Consider the following 18,587-nt stretch of genomic DNA (forward strand, 5'->3'; position numbering starts at 1 on the left):
TTGCCTTTCTATATTTGGAGAAATTCCCAAGAAGCAGAACTCAACTCCCCAGCCTTCCTTCTAGCTAGGACATTGGTTCATGGCCTTGGTTCCTCCCAAGAGTAGCCCCTTGGCAAAACTGTGACATAGTAAAGAGCAAAGTGAACAAATAGGATGTCTGTGCCAGCGTGGAGGTAACAGAGGTGCCAGGTCCCCAGTGGTTGCATAATTGAGTCCCTGGTAGAGAAGTGACAGGGACAAGGCAGGGGGCACTGGGGCGGAGTAGACAAGGAAAACAGCAGCAGTTTCCTTGTCGGACCAGGTCTGTGCTGCAGTTTTACTCCTGGAATTTTAGCCCGGAGCCTAGCCTTCTCAAGAATTATTTGAACTACTCCATATCCTTTTATGAAACTTATTTTGTGCTAGATCAGCCCAAATCAGCTTCTATGCTTAAAACCAAATACCACAGCTGACTGAAAAAACTATCAGACACAACTTAGAATAGATTTACAAGGAGATCCTGCTGAGTAGCATTGAGAACTATGTCTAGATACTCATGTTGCAACAGAACAAAGGGTGGGGGAAAAAATGTAATTGTAATGTATACATGTAAGGATAACCTGACCCCCTTGCTGTACAGTGGGAAAATAAAAAATAAAAAAAAATTTTAAAAATTTAAAAAAAAACAATGAGAGATCCATCTTTGAGAACATTTCATTGGAGCTGCCTTGGGAGAAAGCTACTGGCACTAATTTCCACAAACCCCAACCTGTGTGAAAGACGCCCTCGATTTCATCAGGCCCCTGCTCCCACAGAGGAAGTAAGCGCATGGTAAAAATCCCTTTTTGATCCTGGCTCTGTGAATCCCAACATGGACTTTCTATAGTCCTATCATATTGCACACCCATTACTCAGTGCTCCTGGCAGTTGACTTAATTGGTACCATCCACATAAGAGGTCATTACATTTTCACCCTTTGCTACTTGGTCAGTTGGGGAAAATGATAGCTCTGAGGAGTGCTTTATCAGCTGGGAGACAGTCTTGCTCTCCAAGCCTCTCCCGGGGACTGATAAATTGGTTCCCTAGTCACAGACCTATGCAAAGGACACAAGCAAGACACAAACTTTAAGCTAAGCTATAAGGATGACAACAAGCTGGTTTTCAGTTCTGGTGGAGCCAAACAAAGGATGTAGGCGACTTCAGCTACGACAGGGATTTTAAGACAGCAATGAAGGACGCTGCACATTAAGAAAGACTGTCAAACATTCTTCTCTATGATTTCTGTCTGGTAGGCAATTCTGTATTTACTACCAACGGTATAGCAATTCTCACTTATATTCCTCCTGAGAATCTTTTAATGAGGATGCTATTAAATAATCCCCCATTTTATGGGAGAAAAGCTCAGGTGGATTAAAAAAGGGAGCCAGGGAGGAGGAGGCCGGGGAGATTGGGATGACTGGAGAAAAAGCAGTGCTCAGCACAAGCTTGTGTTATACAATCTTTTGACATGATGCTGCCTAGCAGAACGATCAGACAGGATTTTTCTTGATTGCATTATTGCAACAATTTGATTGTTTTTCTGCATACATCTCTGTATGCTCTTCCTCCTCAGTCTTAATTTGGATAGGTGAGTTCACGAAGGATCCCTAAAAGTCTGGAAGTAGAGTGATTATAGACTCAAGCTCCTTCCTCTCAGATTCCTAAAGTACGTAGTTCACTGTATGTTCACCTAATTTTTTTTTTTTTTTTTTTTTTTTTTTTTTTTTTTTTTTTTTTTTTGCTATTTCTTGGGCCGCTCCCGCGGCATATGGAGGTTCCCAGGCTAGGGGTCCAATCGGAGCTGTAGCCACCAGCCTACGCCAGAGCCACAGCAACACGGGATCCGAGCTGCGTCTGCAACCTACACCACAGCTCACAGCAATGCTGGATCATTAACCCACTAAGCAAGGGCAGGGACAGAACCCGCAACCTCATGGTTCCTAGTCGGATTCGTTAACCACTGCGCCACGACAGGAACTCCTGTTCACCTAATATTTGATTACCAGATGAGTGACTGAAACAGATTGCTGTCACACAGAGGGGACCTGCTTGATGCCTCTGAGAAGCATGTATGCTTGCTCCCAAGTTCACAGTTGCATGCCAGACACAGCTGAACTCAGCCCCAGCAAGGTGGGCTGTACTACAGCCCTGGATGTACAACAATCATATACCTTTCTCCTTGCCTTTGAACCTGAACCCTGCCCAGAGTATATTCACCCACAAGACCCAGCTCAGCCATCCCATCTTCTACACAGCCCTTTCCCAGAGACAAAACCCACAGTGATAATCACATTCTGACATCAAGTGTTTGTCCTTGTCACCTATTTCCCCTCTTGACTTCATTCTCTCTTGCATTGTTGTCTTTCTGTCTCTTTGTTTGTTTGTTCTATTTTGTCTTTTTATGTTCCTGGGCTAGGGATTAAGCCTATACCACAGCAATGACAACACTGGATCTTTAACCCCTAGGCCCCCAGGGAACTTTGCACTGCTGTCTTTCTAAGTCACCTGTGTATATTTCATTTTCCCGACAAAATCTTAGGCTTCGAGAAGCTTCTCAAAAGTCTTCTGGGGTACCCACAGAGTCTAGCATAGTGCCAAGTAAATTCTAATCATGGGATCTTAATTCAGACACATCACCTCATGGTTTTCTCACCAGCCCCCTAGAGATAAATTAGGGAAGGCCTCTTTTTATTATCTCCACCTGACAGAGGGAGGCTTTAAAATTAAGCAGATCAAGGTCACCCAGCCAGCAATGGACAGAGTCAGATGCAAACGTGCATCTTTTGATGCCCGACTCTGTGCTTTCCTGACCATGTGTTGTTCTAGTTTCTTAGTGCATACCTGTTTGTTTTTTTTCCAATGCTATTTCTTTCTTTCCTTTTCAGATTCTTTTCCCATACAGATTATCACAGGACCAAACCCGTTTAACGGACTTGAAAGAGCTTTGAGAAAACCAACAGCCCTAGATCTAGGTTGTGAGTCAGAACAGACAGGAATAAACCCTGGTCTCCTGATTCTCCTGCAGGTGCTGCATTTGACAGCCATCTTTCTCCCTTGTGATTTTAGCTGTTAAGGTGGTCAGCTCATGTGCTGTTTCATCCTCTCTGCAGTTCTCTCAGGAGCGTATACGCATTATTACACAGACTTTCCCTTTTCCTCTTTCTACCCTTTGTAGCTAATTGACTGCCTCCTTGACTGTGTCTTCCCAGCAAACATGAAGGAAAACATTGTGAAACAATCCAATAAATGCAAATGGTAGATATAAAATTTATTAGAATCCACATTTATGATTCCCTATCATTTCTCTCCCACTCACTCATTTGCTCACCAATCCCAAAGCATCTACTAAGCCCCCAGTATGAGCAGAGCTGCATGAGATGCTGGAGGGGTTTGCAATAAGTAAAAAGATAATCTATCCCTGCCATTACTGAGAATATCATCTCATGGTTGAAATGACATTTCTAGAGAAAAATTCTAAGCTATTAGAAGTGCGAATTAGCTCAGTATAAATTATTTATGGGGTTATGCAGGTCTATACAGTAAGGAAAGGAGATCTAATTATAGAGAGAAATAGTTCGGGAAAGACCTCATACAGGGCATGTCTTGAAGAACGATGTCATGAGATGTGTCTCAAAAGAGTTGTAGGATATGGGAGTTTTCATGGTGGCTCAGCAAGTTAAGAACCTGACATAGAGTCCACAAGGATATGGGTTCAATCTCTGGCCTTGCTCAGTGGATTAAGGATCCAGCATTGCCACAGCTGCGGCACAGGTCGCAGATGCGGCTTAGATCTGGTGTTGCCGTGGCTGTGGTGTTGACCAGCAACTGTAACTCCAATTCAACCCCTAGCCCAGAGACTTCCGTAAGCCGCAGGTTCATGTGGTCTGGGGCCATCATCTCCATCTGCAGCCTCTAAACCACCCCCACATAATCATACAAAGTCAAAACAGGTTGCCTTGCTCCCCCCACCCATCCGGCTGCCACCCCTAGCTCCTGTTGCAGATAAATTCTGGAGCCCCCAGTGGTTGGACCAGCATTTCAGGGGAGGCGATGGTGTCAGAACTGGTCCAGGGCAAAATGGAGAAGTGAGTCTGTACCTCCCAGTCACTAAGTGCTGTGCACCTTCTCCCATGGTGCTCAGGGCAACCCATCATGCCACAGACACCACATCTCTGATCTGCATCCCTGGGCTGTGCTCTGTGTCCCTCTCCTATGATGAGCTTCTTTCAGAGGCCCGTGCCCCCAGGAGTCTCCCCTACTGTGCATCTCTGCACCTCTGCAACTTGAGCTTGGAATAATTAATCATTAACCTTCTGAAGTATTACAGGGACAGAAACAGGGACCCCTCACTCTAACAGTAGACACTGAGTGCCCCAAGCACTCCATGGGGAAAAGAATGGGCAGATCTCAGAAGCTCCTCAAGTCACACTATGTGATTTGCTGCCATGTCAAGCTCAATGTAACACCCTCCTGAAGAGTTCAAGACATAAATTAGACCGAGAACCCACATGGCTATGTCACAATTGAGAAAGTTGAATAATGACATTAAAATCACAGAGACCTTGCAGGGTGGGCTCTGCAAGGGCTCTCATCATTGGTAATGGCTTGAACATCAGGGACGCTGTGGTTTTTCATGATGACAAATGTGGTGCTTTGGGAAGCTGAGGATGAGAGAGGCTGGGGGAAGAACGGACCAGCTGTTGGCCTGGATTATGCAGGTACCTGCTGCAAGCTCACTCTCCAGACACTGTAACTGTTTCTACCCACACCTTCTAGACCCAAGCCTGAAAGGAGATGTCACATGTGAGATTCATTCTCTAAGCTTTCAGAAGGAATTACTCCAAAAGGTGCTCCCTTTATTTATTTACTTGTGCCACACCCATAGCACATGGAAGTTCCCAGGCCAAGGATAGAATCCGAGCCACAGCTGCAACCTACACCACAGCTGCAGCAGCAAAGATCTTTAACCCTCTGTTCTGGGCCGGGGACCTAACCTGAGCAGCCACAGAGGCAACACCAAATCTTAATCCACTGCACCACAGGCAGAATTCCCCAAATCTACCCCCTTTAAAATGTTTAAAACAAATGGGGGAGTTCCCTTCGTGGCTCAGCGGTTAATGAACCCAACCAGGATCCATGAGGATGCAGGTTCAATACTTGGCCTCGCTCAGTGGGTTAAGGATCTGGCGTTGTCCTGAGCTGTGGTGTAGGTCTCAGACGCAGCTCAGATCATGCATTGCTGTGGCTGTGGTGTAGGCTGGCAGCTGCAGCTCCAGTTCAACCCCTAGGCTGAGAACTTCCATATGCCATGGGTATGGCCCTAAAAAAGCAAAAAAAAAAAAAAAGGAAGAAGAAGAAGAAGATAGGATGGAGTTCTTTAAACTGAGGTTCAGTCATGTCGGGCAGAGATGAATTTTTTGGTAAATAACCTCTGCTCATGAACACCTTGCTAAATACACAGTCTAGAAAAGAACACTTTTCCATCGATGTGTGATATCTGCTTATTAGAGGGGACAAATTGAATGAAATAATTGGAGAAGTTGTGATTCCAACAACAAAACACGGCTCTGATAATTTATTGAAATTCCATCGTATCATTCCGATTCTATTTGTGCTTCATGATGTATTGTCAGGGGAAGAAGGTGTGGGCGGGCATCCATCCGCCTGGGACAAGAGACCTGGGTGGGATTTCAGGTGTCCCAGTGACAACCCACATTTGACAAGTCAGAAGCCAGTTTCTTTACCTTTCAGTGCAAGAGAGTCGCCTCAAAAGTACACCCTCTGGGCTATGAAACACAACGGAAAAGGAGTCAGTGTCAGACAAGCAAGAGGTCGCCAGGACATGATGCTGAGGCCACCCACTTGGGCAGTGACTGCACAACTGCTTGTACCGCACAGAGAGATTGAGCCTTTCTCCCAAGTACCGCATATGGACTCAGGCAGAACACAAGGTTTAAAAGCTTCTTAGAGATTTAGCCATAGCGGGGGAAGATCTGAAACAAAGACTTGGGGCTTAACACAATAACCTCACTCAAAACTCCCCGCCACCCGGACAACTCCTGCCCAAGATGATGGGGCAGCAACAAAGGGCAGGTTTCTGGTCCTTTCCATCTACTCTCCACGCTGCTTCGCGGTTTGCTGCGGAAAGTGAACCTGAGCCTGTTGGGAAATTAATAGGTTTATTTAATGAAGACAAAGGGCAGAACTGGAAAGCTTTGCTTGATTTGGTTTCATTTCAAAATAAACCATTTTACTATGCTTTCAATCCTATATGTTTCAAGTTCTCAATGCTGGTCGTAGGTTAGGATCCCACCTGGCTATTCTCTTGTTTTGATAATAATGTCCCTGTGGGGCCTGAGCATTAGCATTTTTTAAAATACTAATATCTGAACTTCTGGGAACGGAGCCCAGACAATGGAATTTTCAAAAACTCTCCAGGTAATTCTAATAAGCAGCCAAAGTCGAGAATCACACTTTATAAAAAAGAAACTAGGTGTCGATTATAATAAGGGTTTTAGTTTTGAAATATCTGTCTGGCCTCAAAAAATAATGGCTCACTAGAGGAAATTTCCACTTTCCTGGAAGAAAAAGAAAGGATAAAAGGATGAAAAAGAAAGTATCAATGCATAGAGAATCATTGGGGACTCTGTGTGTGTGTGTACCTGTGTGTGTGTGTGTGTGTGTGCCTGTGTGCGTGTCTACATTCTGTAGGTAGGGTGTTGATATAATTCAGGAGTTACTAACAGCCTTAGGAGCAGAAACATTTCTGATGATCTGATAAAGGCTCTCTTTTCTCCAAAACAATGAACATAATATACAGATTTTTCCAATTTTAAGACTATCACCATCTTCCTAAAACCAATGTTATGGACCTCTGATATACGCATAGACTATATGTATGAAAGCACTTTGAAATGTTGTGATTTATTATTAGAGCTATTCAGAATTAATCTAAGAAGAAACATAAAATTTCTTGAGTAACTGACACAAGTATCCAGCTTCCTCTGTTATGCACACTGGTTTGTCAGCAGACCACAGATGATAAGGAATTCAGAAACTCTTCAGCTAACTCAGAGCTCACATTGTTTTTTTCTTTTGGCTTGGTTTTTGCTTTCTTTTCTTTTTCTTTCTTTTTTTTTATAGGGCCACACCCACGGCATATGGACGTTCCCAGCATAGGGGTCGAGTCAGAGCTACAGCTGCTGGCCTCCACCACAGCCTCAGCAACTCGGATCCAAGCTATGTCTTCGACCTCCACCGTAGCTCAGGGCAACGCTGGATCCTTAACCCATTGGGCGAGGCCAGGGATCTAACTTGAATCCTCATGGATACTAGTTGGGTTCGTAACCTGCTGAGTCACAACTCCTGTTTTCATTTTTTAAAGTTTCATTGGTGTGAAGTGTAGTTTATCGTTTCTGATGTGCAACAAAGCGATTCAGTTACACATATACACACATCCATTCTCTGGCAGGTTCTTTTCCCACAAAGATCATCACAGAATATTGGTAGAGTTCCCCGTGCTACCCAGCAGGTCCCCAGAGGCCCGTCACTCCATATACCTGAGTGTGCATAGTCCCAGCCCCCTAGTCTATCCCTCCCCCACCACCTGTCCCCTTTGGTAACATGAGTTCACATCGTGTTAGTGGGATGGTGAGTCCCAGCCCCAGCTGGCCTATATATTCAATCTCTTTCTCCCTGCAGAAAGGTGACCAGCCTGCAGTAGTCATTTGTCATGCTTTCTGTCAAGCTGCTAGTACATCCATTTTTATAACTTGAAAAAAATTCAGCATGTGTTAAAATGCAAAGGAAAAGTAGTCCTTTCAGGGGAAATGAAACTTTTGAACCAAACTTTCGTCTTTTTCGCAGGAGCCCGGAAGTATTTTCTTTCCACCTCCTACCTGAACGGAGGCCTTGAGGTTTGGCACTGGTTCCCTAGCAGAGGGTCCCTACCTAGGAAAGCAACCTTCTTAGTTCCCAAGGAAAACACTGTCTCAGAACTCTGCCTTCAGTTTCAAGACAATGAAGTGTAAAAATCTAGGGTTAAACATAAGCCTGCTTCAGAGCTCTCATCGTGCTTCAGCAAAAACAAATCTGACTAGTATCCATGAGGATGCAGGTTCAATCCCTGGCCTCGCTCAGTGGGTTAAGGATACGATGGTACCGTGAGCTGTGGCATAGGTCTCAGACACAGCTCAGATCTTCAGTTGCTGTGGCTGCGGTGCAGGCAGGCAGCTATAGCTCCGATTGGACCCCTAGCCTGGGAACCTCCCTATGCCACGGGTGCAGCCGTAAAAAGACAAAAAAATTTAAAAATTTTTAAAATAAGCCTGCTTTTCACAGCCAGTGCTACAGAGTTAGAGCTATTTATCTTGATTGTGGTTAAGATGTTAACCAGAGGTGCAGACTTTATATGCCAGGCGTAAGCAGGGCTACCCTAGAAGAAAGACACCAGCCAACCCCTGGTTTTCCTGTTCATGTCCTTGTCTTAGTCTTAATGAAAAGAAATTAAAATGAATGTGGAAGAGCTCATACTGATACTAAATTTTGACTGCTGTTTTCCATGCCTCAGAAAAAAAAAGATATTCAACAAAATGCAGAGTCACGCAGCTTAAGCTACTCTCTGTTTGTTCATAAAGGAAAATGCTTTATATGAAAAAATTTCAAGTGAGAGGTGATCTCAGGTCTCCAAAAACAGCTATTATCAAACAAAGCAACCAGAAAATGAATGCCCTGGTGACGGCTGGGACCACAGTCTTGGCTCTCAGCCAGCATTTTCATCTCTCTTGGTAGGAGCATGGTTTTGAACTGCTTATTATATCCACCAGGCTTGTCTAAGTGCGCTACTTCTTTGACGTCAAATCCCCCCTTTCTTTTACAGAGTATTGCTTTCACTCTCTCATTCTTCTTTCCCTAAACCCTTGCTTACCATCTACTCTGAGTGAAGCACTGAATAAAATGGTATATGAGAGGATTCAAGATATTTTTGTCATATATAAAGACAAATGAGCCATTTAAAGACCACATCAGGAGTTCCCATCATGGCTCAGCGGAAACAAATCTGACTAGCATCCATGAGGATGCAAGTTTGATCCCTGGCCTCGCTCAGTGGGTTAAGGATCCAGCGTTGCCCTGAGCTGTGGTGTAGGTCACAGATGAAGCTCAGATCCCACACGGCTGTGGCTGTGGTGTAGGCCGGCAGCTACAGCTTCGTGTGGACCCCTAGCCTGGGAAACTTCATATGCCGCAGGTTCGGCCCTAAAAAGATAAATAAATACATACCTATATACATAAATACCTAATCATTGGATTCTGCCCCTTCCAACCAAGGTCCGCCTTGCAGATAGCTGTCCTCTTGTTCCAGCCACTTTAAAGTGGCTCTCCATCCCAGGAAGCTCATGAAGGAATCTCTGCTTCAGTCAAGTGGCTGCATCAACCATCCCTTTCCCTCCCTGACCTTTCATTTGGAGAGGTGTGTGTGTGTGTGTGCGTGCGCGCACACACATGCGAACACTCATGCACGCACACAACCATCTTCTTCTCAAACAAGGACATGCATCTGAACTCCAAATGAATTGAAGATTTTGGTGTCTGGGGTAATCCTATATTCTAGTTAACTGAGAACTGCCACTTCTGTAAATTACCAGGTGACAAACAAATAGGGCAAAAGGCTCTCAAGGAGGTGACTTCCTTTGTATTAATCAGGAAAATGCACACCCAAGAGGTGCATAACAAAAATCATCCACTTTTTTTGGACAGTTGATATTTTGTTTATCATGACTAATCGTAATGGCTGTAATTCATCACATTAGAAAAGCAAGCCACAGTTCGAGCTGCACGAAATTAAAATTGATTTAGACCCTTTGTCACCCTGGCAGAAGATAATAATTACATCATTATTTATTAAAGTAGACTAGCCAATAGCAAAAAGTCTTTTTAACTTCTTTTGATTTAAGATCTATCATAGGTTAAAGTCTAGCATATACAAGCAAAGCCAAATAGAACAAAACTAGAGAAAAATCAAATGAATGCATTTGATCTGAATAACCCTGCAAAGAAAGCTAACCTCATGATGACCCACCACTGGTAGAACATGCGTTCTTCACTAAGCACTGTCTTAGGTGCTTTATATATTTGATCCCTTTTATCCTCACCCCGTCCAGGGAGGCAAGTAGGTGGCATCTGTTCTAATTAGTGAACAAGTACTTTAAATCATGCAGGTGAGTACCCGGAACACCTTTCACAGATAATACGTTCCAACACTTAGAAAAACAAAACGTTCTTCTTAGAAACCATGCGTTAACTTTTACAGTCAAATTATTTTGAAGGAAAAGCACAACTGGGCTGTATCCAGCATCTTGAGAGGATGTTCCTCTCAGAACCACATTTCTTCCGTCTCTTCTTGGCCCACAGAACGTTCCCAGAAAAGGGCCAGGGACAGAGAGGAAGGAAGGAAATGAAGAGTCATTAGCCATGCTGAGTAGTGTCCTTAAGAACAGCTCTGATGTCATTGATCCCCGCCTTCCAAGAATCCTGGGATGGCCTTGCCTAGACAAGTGACAAATATTGTCAGTTCAGTCTGTGGAGATCATGGCCAATGTCACTGAGGAAGATTTGTGTCAGGCATTACATTAACTCAAGCTAATGTGCCGCCCGCTTTGCAAGCAAGTGAGGTGACGTGAGGTTAGGACAGTCCGATCCGTGGTTGGATGGAGAGGAACTCTCTTCTGAGTAGGCAGAAGTTAGGTTCAGAATCTCAAAGGAAGTTTTTCCATGGATGGCAAGAACCAAACTATAGTAGCTCCTGACTCTAGAATAAGTCTGTGTTCTTGGCTGGATGGTGACCACTTACTAGATTCTAAAGGATGGTTCAGGAGTTCCTGGTGTCCATGAGGATGCAGGTTTGATCCCTGGGCCCACACAGTGGATTAAGGATCCAGCATTACCATGAGCTGTGGTGTAGGTAGCAGATGAGGCTCAGATCTGGCATTGCTGTGGCTGTGGCGTAGGCCGGCAGCTCCAGCTCCAATTTGACCCCTACCCAGGAACTTCCATATGCCACAGGTGTGGCCATAAATAAATACAGCATGGCCTAGAAGCAGGACCAGGACACAGCCTGTTCTACAGTTCTGAAGGAGCTGAAAACATAGGCAGGAGTTGGAAAGGAACTTGGCGGACTTTCTCCCAGGGCACCCCTTCCAGAAGGAAGCGACCTTACACGAAGTTACACAGACTATCAGATTCATGTTTCTTCTCCTTTCCCCATCATCCTGATCCTTCCTTTATGGCCATCACATGACTGCCTCAGCCTGACCAGTCCCAGGCCAGTAGAGGAAGCCATTCCCGCTTCCTCCAAACTGTAGAGTGGTGGTGGCAGACCCTGGTCCTGTCATCAGGAGGGAGAAATGAGCATGATTAGAGGCCACCTGTTGCCCTTATTGGTTCCGCTCCCACCTCTGCCTAAGCCTAAGAGCTTTACAGTGTCCCCAGATTGAAGTGACAATAACCATGGACACATGTTCCCACCTGCTTGGCTAGGTATGTGCCCAAATCTTGTATTTGTCCATAAGAAAAAAATCTGTATCTGCTTATTTTTTGTAATCTACCCTTATGAATGCTCTACCACAAAAAATACATAATGATGTTTATGGGACATTGGAAATGTGACCACCAATGCTGTATTTACTGATATTAAGGGGATATTAAATTTATGTGTAGGAGTGGGAATGGTATTGTGATAATATTAGGTTTCTTAAGAGTGCATAGCTTTGGTATATACATATTAAAATATTTACAGATCAAATGATATGATGTCCAGGACTTGTTTCAAAATAGCATGGGAAGGTTGCAGCGGTGGGGGTAAAGGTGAAACAAAATTGGCCTCGAGTTGATCATTGTTGAAGCTGGGCAATGGGTTCATTGTGCTGGACCTTGTTTTGATTTGTGCTGTTTGTGTATGTTAGAATTTTTCCATAATAAAAAGCCTTTTTTAAAAGACTCAAAATTGGTTAAAATTATTTAAAATTCACATGAAAATCATATTTTTCAAAAATACTTTAAAATGGGTGCAATTTTATGATTTAATTTAAATGGAGTAAGATTTAAAACTGCACATAAAATATTGTGCGTACATATATATATTTACATATGCATGTAAGTCAAGGAAAATTAAATTATGGTTGTTCCTAACAGGCAAGAATACATGTTTTTTTTCTTTATTCACGGTTATTTTTTTCCATTTTCCAAAGTTTCTAGAAAGAAAATGTTTTTCATTTTATAAAGTTATTTTTGTAAACCATGCTCATGATAGGTAAGGTGAAAAAAAGTTACAGAATTGCTCATGAAATAATATCTGAATTTGTATTTAAATGTGTATGCATGATGTGTGTGTATACCTAAAATAAACATCATGGGAGTTCCCACTGTGGCAAGACAGGATCAGCAGCATCTCTGCAGTGCCAGGACACAGGTTCAGTCCCTGGCCGGCCCCCAGCACAGTGGGTTGAAGGATCCAGCCTTGCTGCAACTGAGGCTCAGATCTGATCCCTTGGCCAGGAACTCCATATGCTGCAGGGCAGCCAAAAAAAAAGAAAAAGAAAAGAAACATCACCAAATTGTTAATGATAACTATTTCTGGGTGATGGCACCACTGGTCATTTTTATTTTTGTTTCTTTGTCTCTTTATGTTCCTTCTTCAATTACTAAGTATAATGTTATAATCAGGAAAACAGCATGAAAAAATAAAGTTGTATTTCTGTCTAAGCAAAGGATTGTCTATATAAGGCAGTATAAACATATAAGGAACTATATAATATACACTTATAAAAAGGTTAAGTCCAAGGGAATCTTAATCCTCTTTGGAAGTGTATGTTAAGCTTTGAAACAAGGCCGACACGAGATCCTTTCAAGAGCCACCATGACGCAGTGATGCTCTTGCCTTGATACACCCGCTCCCTTAATAACCGTGTGTCACTTTCTGTCCAATCCAGGTATCTCCATGCCAATCCCTGTCTTTGGGCTCCAGGATGATTCCAAGGTCTTCAAGGAAGGGAGCTGCTTACTTGCGGATGATAACTTTGTCCTGATTGGCTCTTTTGTGTCATTTTTCATTCCCTTAACCATCATGGTGATCACCTACTTTCTAACCATCAAGTCACTCCAGAAAGAAGCTACTTTGTGTGTGAGTGATCTTGGGACACGGGCCAAATTAGCTTCTTTCAGCTTCCTCCCTCAGAGCTCCCTGTCTTCCGAAAAGCTCTTCCAGCGGTCCATCCACAGGGAGCCAGGCTCCTACGGCAGGAGGACTATGCAGTCCATCAGCAACGAGCAGAAGGCGTGCAAGGTGCTGGGCATAGTCTTCTTTCTGTTCGTGGTGATGTGGTGCCCCTTCTTCATCACCAACATCATGGCCGTCATCTGCAAAGAGTCCTGCAACGAGGATGTCATCGGAGCCCTGCTCAACGTGTTCGTTTGGATCGGTTACCTCTCCTCAGCCGTCAACCCGCTAGTGTACACACTGTTCAATAAGACCTACAGGTCGGCCTTTTCCAGGTATATTCAGTGTCAGTACAAGGAAAATAAAAAACCGCTGCAGTTAATTTTAGTGAACACCATACCAGCCTTGGCCTACAAGTCTAGTCAACTCCAAACGGGACAAAAAGAGAATTCAAAGCAAGAGGACAAGGCCACAGAAAACGACTGCACTATGGTTGCTCTAGGAAAACAACATTCAGAAGATGCTCCTGCAGACAATTGCAACACAGTGAACGAAAAGGTTAGCTGTGTATGATGGAGTGGTTGCCATAGCAACCGTGGAGGGCCCACTGAGCGAGTTTTCCCCTATCTGGGAGGGGGAGAAAAAAGAAGGAAAGAAAGAAAGGAAACAAAATAGGGAGACTGGAAAAAACTAGGCTAGTCTAGTGGAAGCAACAAGAGAATCTATGTGCTTCATTTTATTCCGTCAATGAAAAGCAGGGTTCAGTGCCGCAAAATGTGCGCTCCAAAACTATTCTGACAGCATTTCAGCTGTGAGCTTTATGATATTGTTTTTAACACTGTAAATGTTATGTCCTTAAAATAATTAGCTTTTATTGTATAATTACAATGAGGCCATAAATAAATCTAGATTAACTTCTGTTTTCAAGTGGAAACCTTGCTGCTGTGTTGTTAATGGCCAGCATGAGACGGTTGCCTATTGCTGTAAATAAAAATCGCTCTAACTTGTGAAACACTGGTTGACTATGATGACCTCTCGAATAAAGTCAAATCTTCTCTGAAACTCACCACGATGCATATCTTGAACGACAACAACAAAAAGACACTAAGGACAGTGTTATGAGATCTGCATTGCTGAGATGCTTAAAGGAAATACTTGACAACGTTTTCATTCCTGCTTTTTCATGGATGCCACTTTGAAATATTCACAAGGTTGCTGGCATTGGCTGCATTTCAAGTTCATCCTCCTGAGAAGCGAAAAAGAGTTTAAATGCTATGTAATAACTATTGGCTGCTTTCTCTTCTACTACTTGTGCTTTATTCTGAATTTCCAACGTGGTCTTGTTTAGTGTTTGCTCTAGTAGGTAAACGATCAAAAGGATAACCAAACATTTACCAAATGCATTCCTAGAATGTGCTTCTCCTAAACAGCACCAGAGAAGTGTCTGGTAACTTGCTCTTTAACGACTGCATTTTTGCATGCGCTCCTCTGAGCTGTAAGCAGTATTGATGTAACTGGGACAGGATTGAGGAATAAACTCAGGTTTGCGACTACTAACAGCAGTAGAGTCTTAGGACATGTCTTAAAAAATGCAGATGACCCACCTGTTGGCACCCATTAGGTAAAGTGAGGCTCCAAATCCATCGATATTATTTATTAAAACTATTCAGCTTTGGACTCACAATGCTCTCCTGAATGTATACTGTGGAGAAAGAAATGTCCAAGGTACTACATATATAAAAATAATTGAAAGAAGATCTTTGCCTTTAAAGAAAGTGACCTAATTTGAATGGACCTCACCAAAAAGAGTAAATCACTGACTTATTTTGAGAATCAGTTCAATTTATTTCCTTCTCACCTGGTTCAGAAACAGGTGTGTTTCACCTCTGAGGGTAGTTTTCTCAGTAAGTTTCCGGACTGATTGCCAACAAATACCAACCAACCAAAGGTGGGAGGGTGACCCGAAGGTCAGTTTTGCAATTAGTTTAGGAATATGCACTTAACCTGGACCCCAACTATGACTACCAAGGTTTTGAGCAAATTTTTTGTTTCACTTTCCTAAAAACAAACTTAGGTATTACTCACTGATGCTGGACTCCCCCACACTGGAAAAAGCTGTGAGAGAATATTTTGCAGAAATGGCTCAGCAATTAACGAACCCGATAGCATCCATGAGGTTGTGGGTTCAGTCCCTGGCCTCACTCAGTGGGTTAAGGATCTGGTGTTGCCGTGAGCTGTGTTGTAGGTCGCAGACGTGGCTTGGATCTGGCGTTGCTATGGCTGGGGTGCAGGCCCTCAGCTACAGCTCCGTTTGGACCCTTAGCCTGGGAACCTCCATATGCCACGGGTGAGGCCCTAAAAAAGGGGGGGAAAAAGAATATTTTGCTGAAAATTTGTTAAAGAGAGACAGAAATTAACAGCAGTTAATTCACCTTGATGTTACATTACTCTAGGTTAAATTGCACATTCCTATTCAATAGATATTAGAGATGTGATTACAATACTGAAGTGTTTCTATTGAAGGAGAAATGGTTTTTTCCTCTACACCCTTTTAAAAAATTATGTCCTTGAAAACTAAATGTGGGAGATACCATTGTATAATGTGGAAACGCATTAGGGCTATCCTAATTAGGTTCTTTTAGGTACATTGAAAGGTTTTTTCCAAAGCTAGAATTTATAGTAAGCCACTGGTATCTAAGCTGCATTTGAACTGAACTATCTTAATGATTACTCTGTGCTAACAGATAAAAATGCAGATGTTTAAAAGTCTCTGCTCTAATGTATCTCGCCTTAGTTTATAACTCCGCACATCTCATTATATATTAAAGACTACGGCGTCTACACTCCTATACTCAATCTTGATCAGAATGAACGTAAATACTGCCTGATGTCTTTTGACTACATATATATTACAAATGTGTGTGTTTTTTCTCTCCGTCACTATCTATTCAAGTGTATATAGACAAACCTGTATCTGTATACTTGTACAGACATGGTCCCATGCACTTTATTCAATATTTATATATTTATATGGAGGAAAAGCAAGAGTCATTGATGAAAATACGTAGTATATACACCTGTGTGCATGTTTGTATCATGTCAGTTTAAATGTGAATTTCCTGTTCTAATGTTTCTATGATCTTCCATTGCTGTCAAAGCAGATTAAAATGTAACAGAGGTGTCAGCTCTTTAAATAAACTGGAAGTTGACCTAATTTTGTGGGACGACTTTAACACAGGGGTGGGGGGAACCATGCTCCTTATATGTGGTTGATTGATGCTAAATAAAATGGTACCTTTGGGCTTCTTAATTAGTCTGGGGACTTTCTGACTACTAAAGCTTTTTAAACACACCCCTCACCCCAGCGAAATACAGTCCTTGACTAATTTATGGATCTGAGATTAAAGGACTCACTCCTAGTTTATATTATTAAAATAGAGTGACCAACTTTATTCTATGTTAAGTTGAACGGTAGATTCTTCTACATTTAAAGAAAAGAATTAAGTGCCATCTTTAGGGAACACGCTCAGTTTAAAGCACTTAATCTACTTTAGCACAGCACCATCTCATGGTCATTTTTGAAACTGCTACCATAGCCAAATGGAACTAAGTTACTGTACTGCTTTTGGCAAAGGGTGCTTCTTCCATTTGTGCATCAATGAAACATATTTATATAAAGTGTTAAGTTATTCTGTGCCATATGTAACAAATACAGGGAAGATTATTTTATGTCATGATTTTAATCAAGGCTATTCTAAAGGATTTCAAGAAAGAATAAATAATTGTAAATAAAATATACTCAAAAATAAATGCAATTTTGTGAATCTATGGCTATGTCTGCTAAAAAGAGATCCCCGAAACCTCCTGGGTCATCAAGCTGGGAACTCCAGGTATCATCCAGTTATTTTGAGGGTACAGAGCCAATGCTTCTGGAGCTTGGTCACAGAGCTAGGACCCACCAGGCTGAGTTCGATGCATGGTCAGGATTCAGTTTCTGGTTATCTGTAGCAGCCAAGTGCTCCATGTTCAATCACAATGTCTGGTTCCACCTGTGGGTACACATGTACAGGTGTACCTGAAGACACCAACAGGTGCATTTACACACATACACACTTTTACAGGAGCTAGTTTCGGGAATTAAAGTAAACCAAGAAAACGCCATATCCTTGAATAAGCTGGAAAGCTGCCCTGATTCATCATTTCACCTGCAAGTGTAGGAGAATGGAAACAGGGAGGGGAGGTATCCTTGCCAGGTGTTTACAGCTCCCTGTATTGAGTGCATATCACATGCCAGGCATTAAGCTGGTTCGCTTGACTTGCTTTACCTGATGGAATCCTCACAAGCCTACAGCATAGGTGTTATTATTCCCTGTATTTCACAGATGGAGAAACTGAGATTCAGAGGAGGGAGTAACATACCTGAGGTCACACAGCTGGCTAGGAGAGTAGCAAGTGCAAGCCTAGGTCATCTGACTCAGAAGCATAAACTCTTTCCCCTGCTCAATTCGGTGCAGATGAAAGAGCGCTGGGCTGAGGACCCAAAGATGCAAGTTCCCATCTTAGCTCCCCTGGGCACGGGTTATATGAGCTTGGACAAGTCACTTACTAACCCTGGGCCTCAATGTCACTGTCTCTAAAATGGAACTTCTAGTACCTACCCTAGCTAACAAACCATGTTGCTTAAATCATTCTAGAGTTGTACTTAAAAATCTGTAAGATGCTATATAAATGTTATAAATGTGTCGTTAAAAAAAAAAAAGCCTCTATACATTATTAGCCATCAGAACAAATTCTAGATAAAATCGTGGGAGAGGCCGCATTACTATTCAACAGCTCCTATTATCCTTTCTCTGAGTGCTTCTCATCTTTGCCAACTGTTTGCTTCTGCTTTGTTCTCACCATAGTGTAGATCTTTCCTGCTTCCACCAAAACTTAGTGATTTTATGTCCCACTCCCTCAGGTTTCTCCTCTCTGCTAGGGCATCAATAAGTAATTCAAGCGGATAACCCATTGTCTCCACTGAGGTCCCTTTAGCTGTCCGCTGCAAAGATGAACCAAAAGACAGAAACCAAAGGCAAAAATTTTAGGCGCCGGGAGACAAGCGAGAAAGGAATTTGGGGGCAGGAAACATCCTCCTGGTATTGCTCAGGTGACCCACAAAAAAACAAATACCTTCGGACACTTCATAATTTATATAAAATTGTATAACTTCACCTTGAATGTTAATCCACAATCATAATGATGATTTTGAAAGAAGCATCTGCATCTTTAAAGACTCACTGCAAACTGAGGACACTCATAATGTTACTCTCAATGGATATGTGCCCTGGTAAATATGCAAGAAGACAAAATTTTT

The 18,587-nt window shown here is 42.7% G+C and overlaps 1 protein-coding gene and 1 long non-coding RNA gene across 3 annotated transcripts in view; one reads left to right on the forward strand and one right to left on the reverse strand.

The window, feature by feature from the left end:
• Positions 1 to 17,041, forward strand: part of HTR2A (5-hydroxytryptamine receptor 2A) — a 64,273-nt gene extending 47,232 nt beyond the window's left edge. Inside the window, exon 4 of one of the 2 annotated variants that reach the window (XM_013980517.3) lies at positions 13,005 to 17,041. In XM_013980517.3, coding sequence (XP_013835971.2) covers positions 13,005 to 13,804 — 800 coding nt within the window. In that variant the 3' untranslated portion in view covers positions 13,805 to 17,041. 2 annotated transcript variants of the gene reach the window in all.
• LOC146398576 (uncharacterized) overlaps positions 14,372 to 18,587 on the reverse strand; it is a 61,311-nt gene continuing 57,095 nt past the window's right edge. Inside the window, exon 3 of the long non-coding RNA XR_014819489.1 lies at positions 14,372 to 14,477. This is a non-coding gene — a long non-coding RNA (uncharacterized LOC146398576). The remainder of the gene's footprint in view (positions 14,478 to 18,587) is intronic.

Source organism: Sus scrofa, chromosome 11, assembly GCF_054392235.1.
Source record: "Sus scrofa isolate SSC_HxYL_T2T_F1_AM1 chromosome 11, Sscrofa_HxYL_maternal_Yorkshire_Landrace_v2.0, whole genome shotgun sequence".
NCBI lineage: Eukaryota > Metazoa > Chordata > Mammalia > Artiodactyla > Suidae > Sus > Sus scrofa.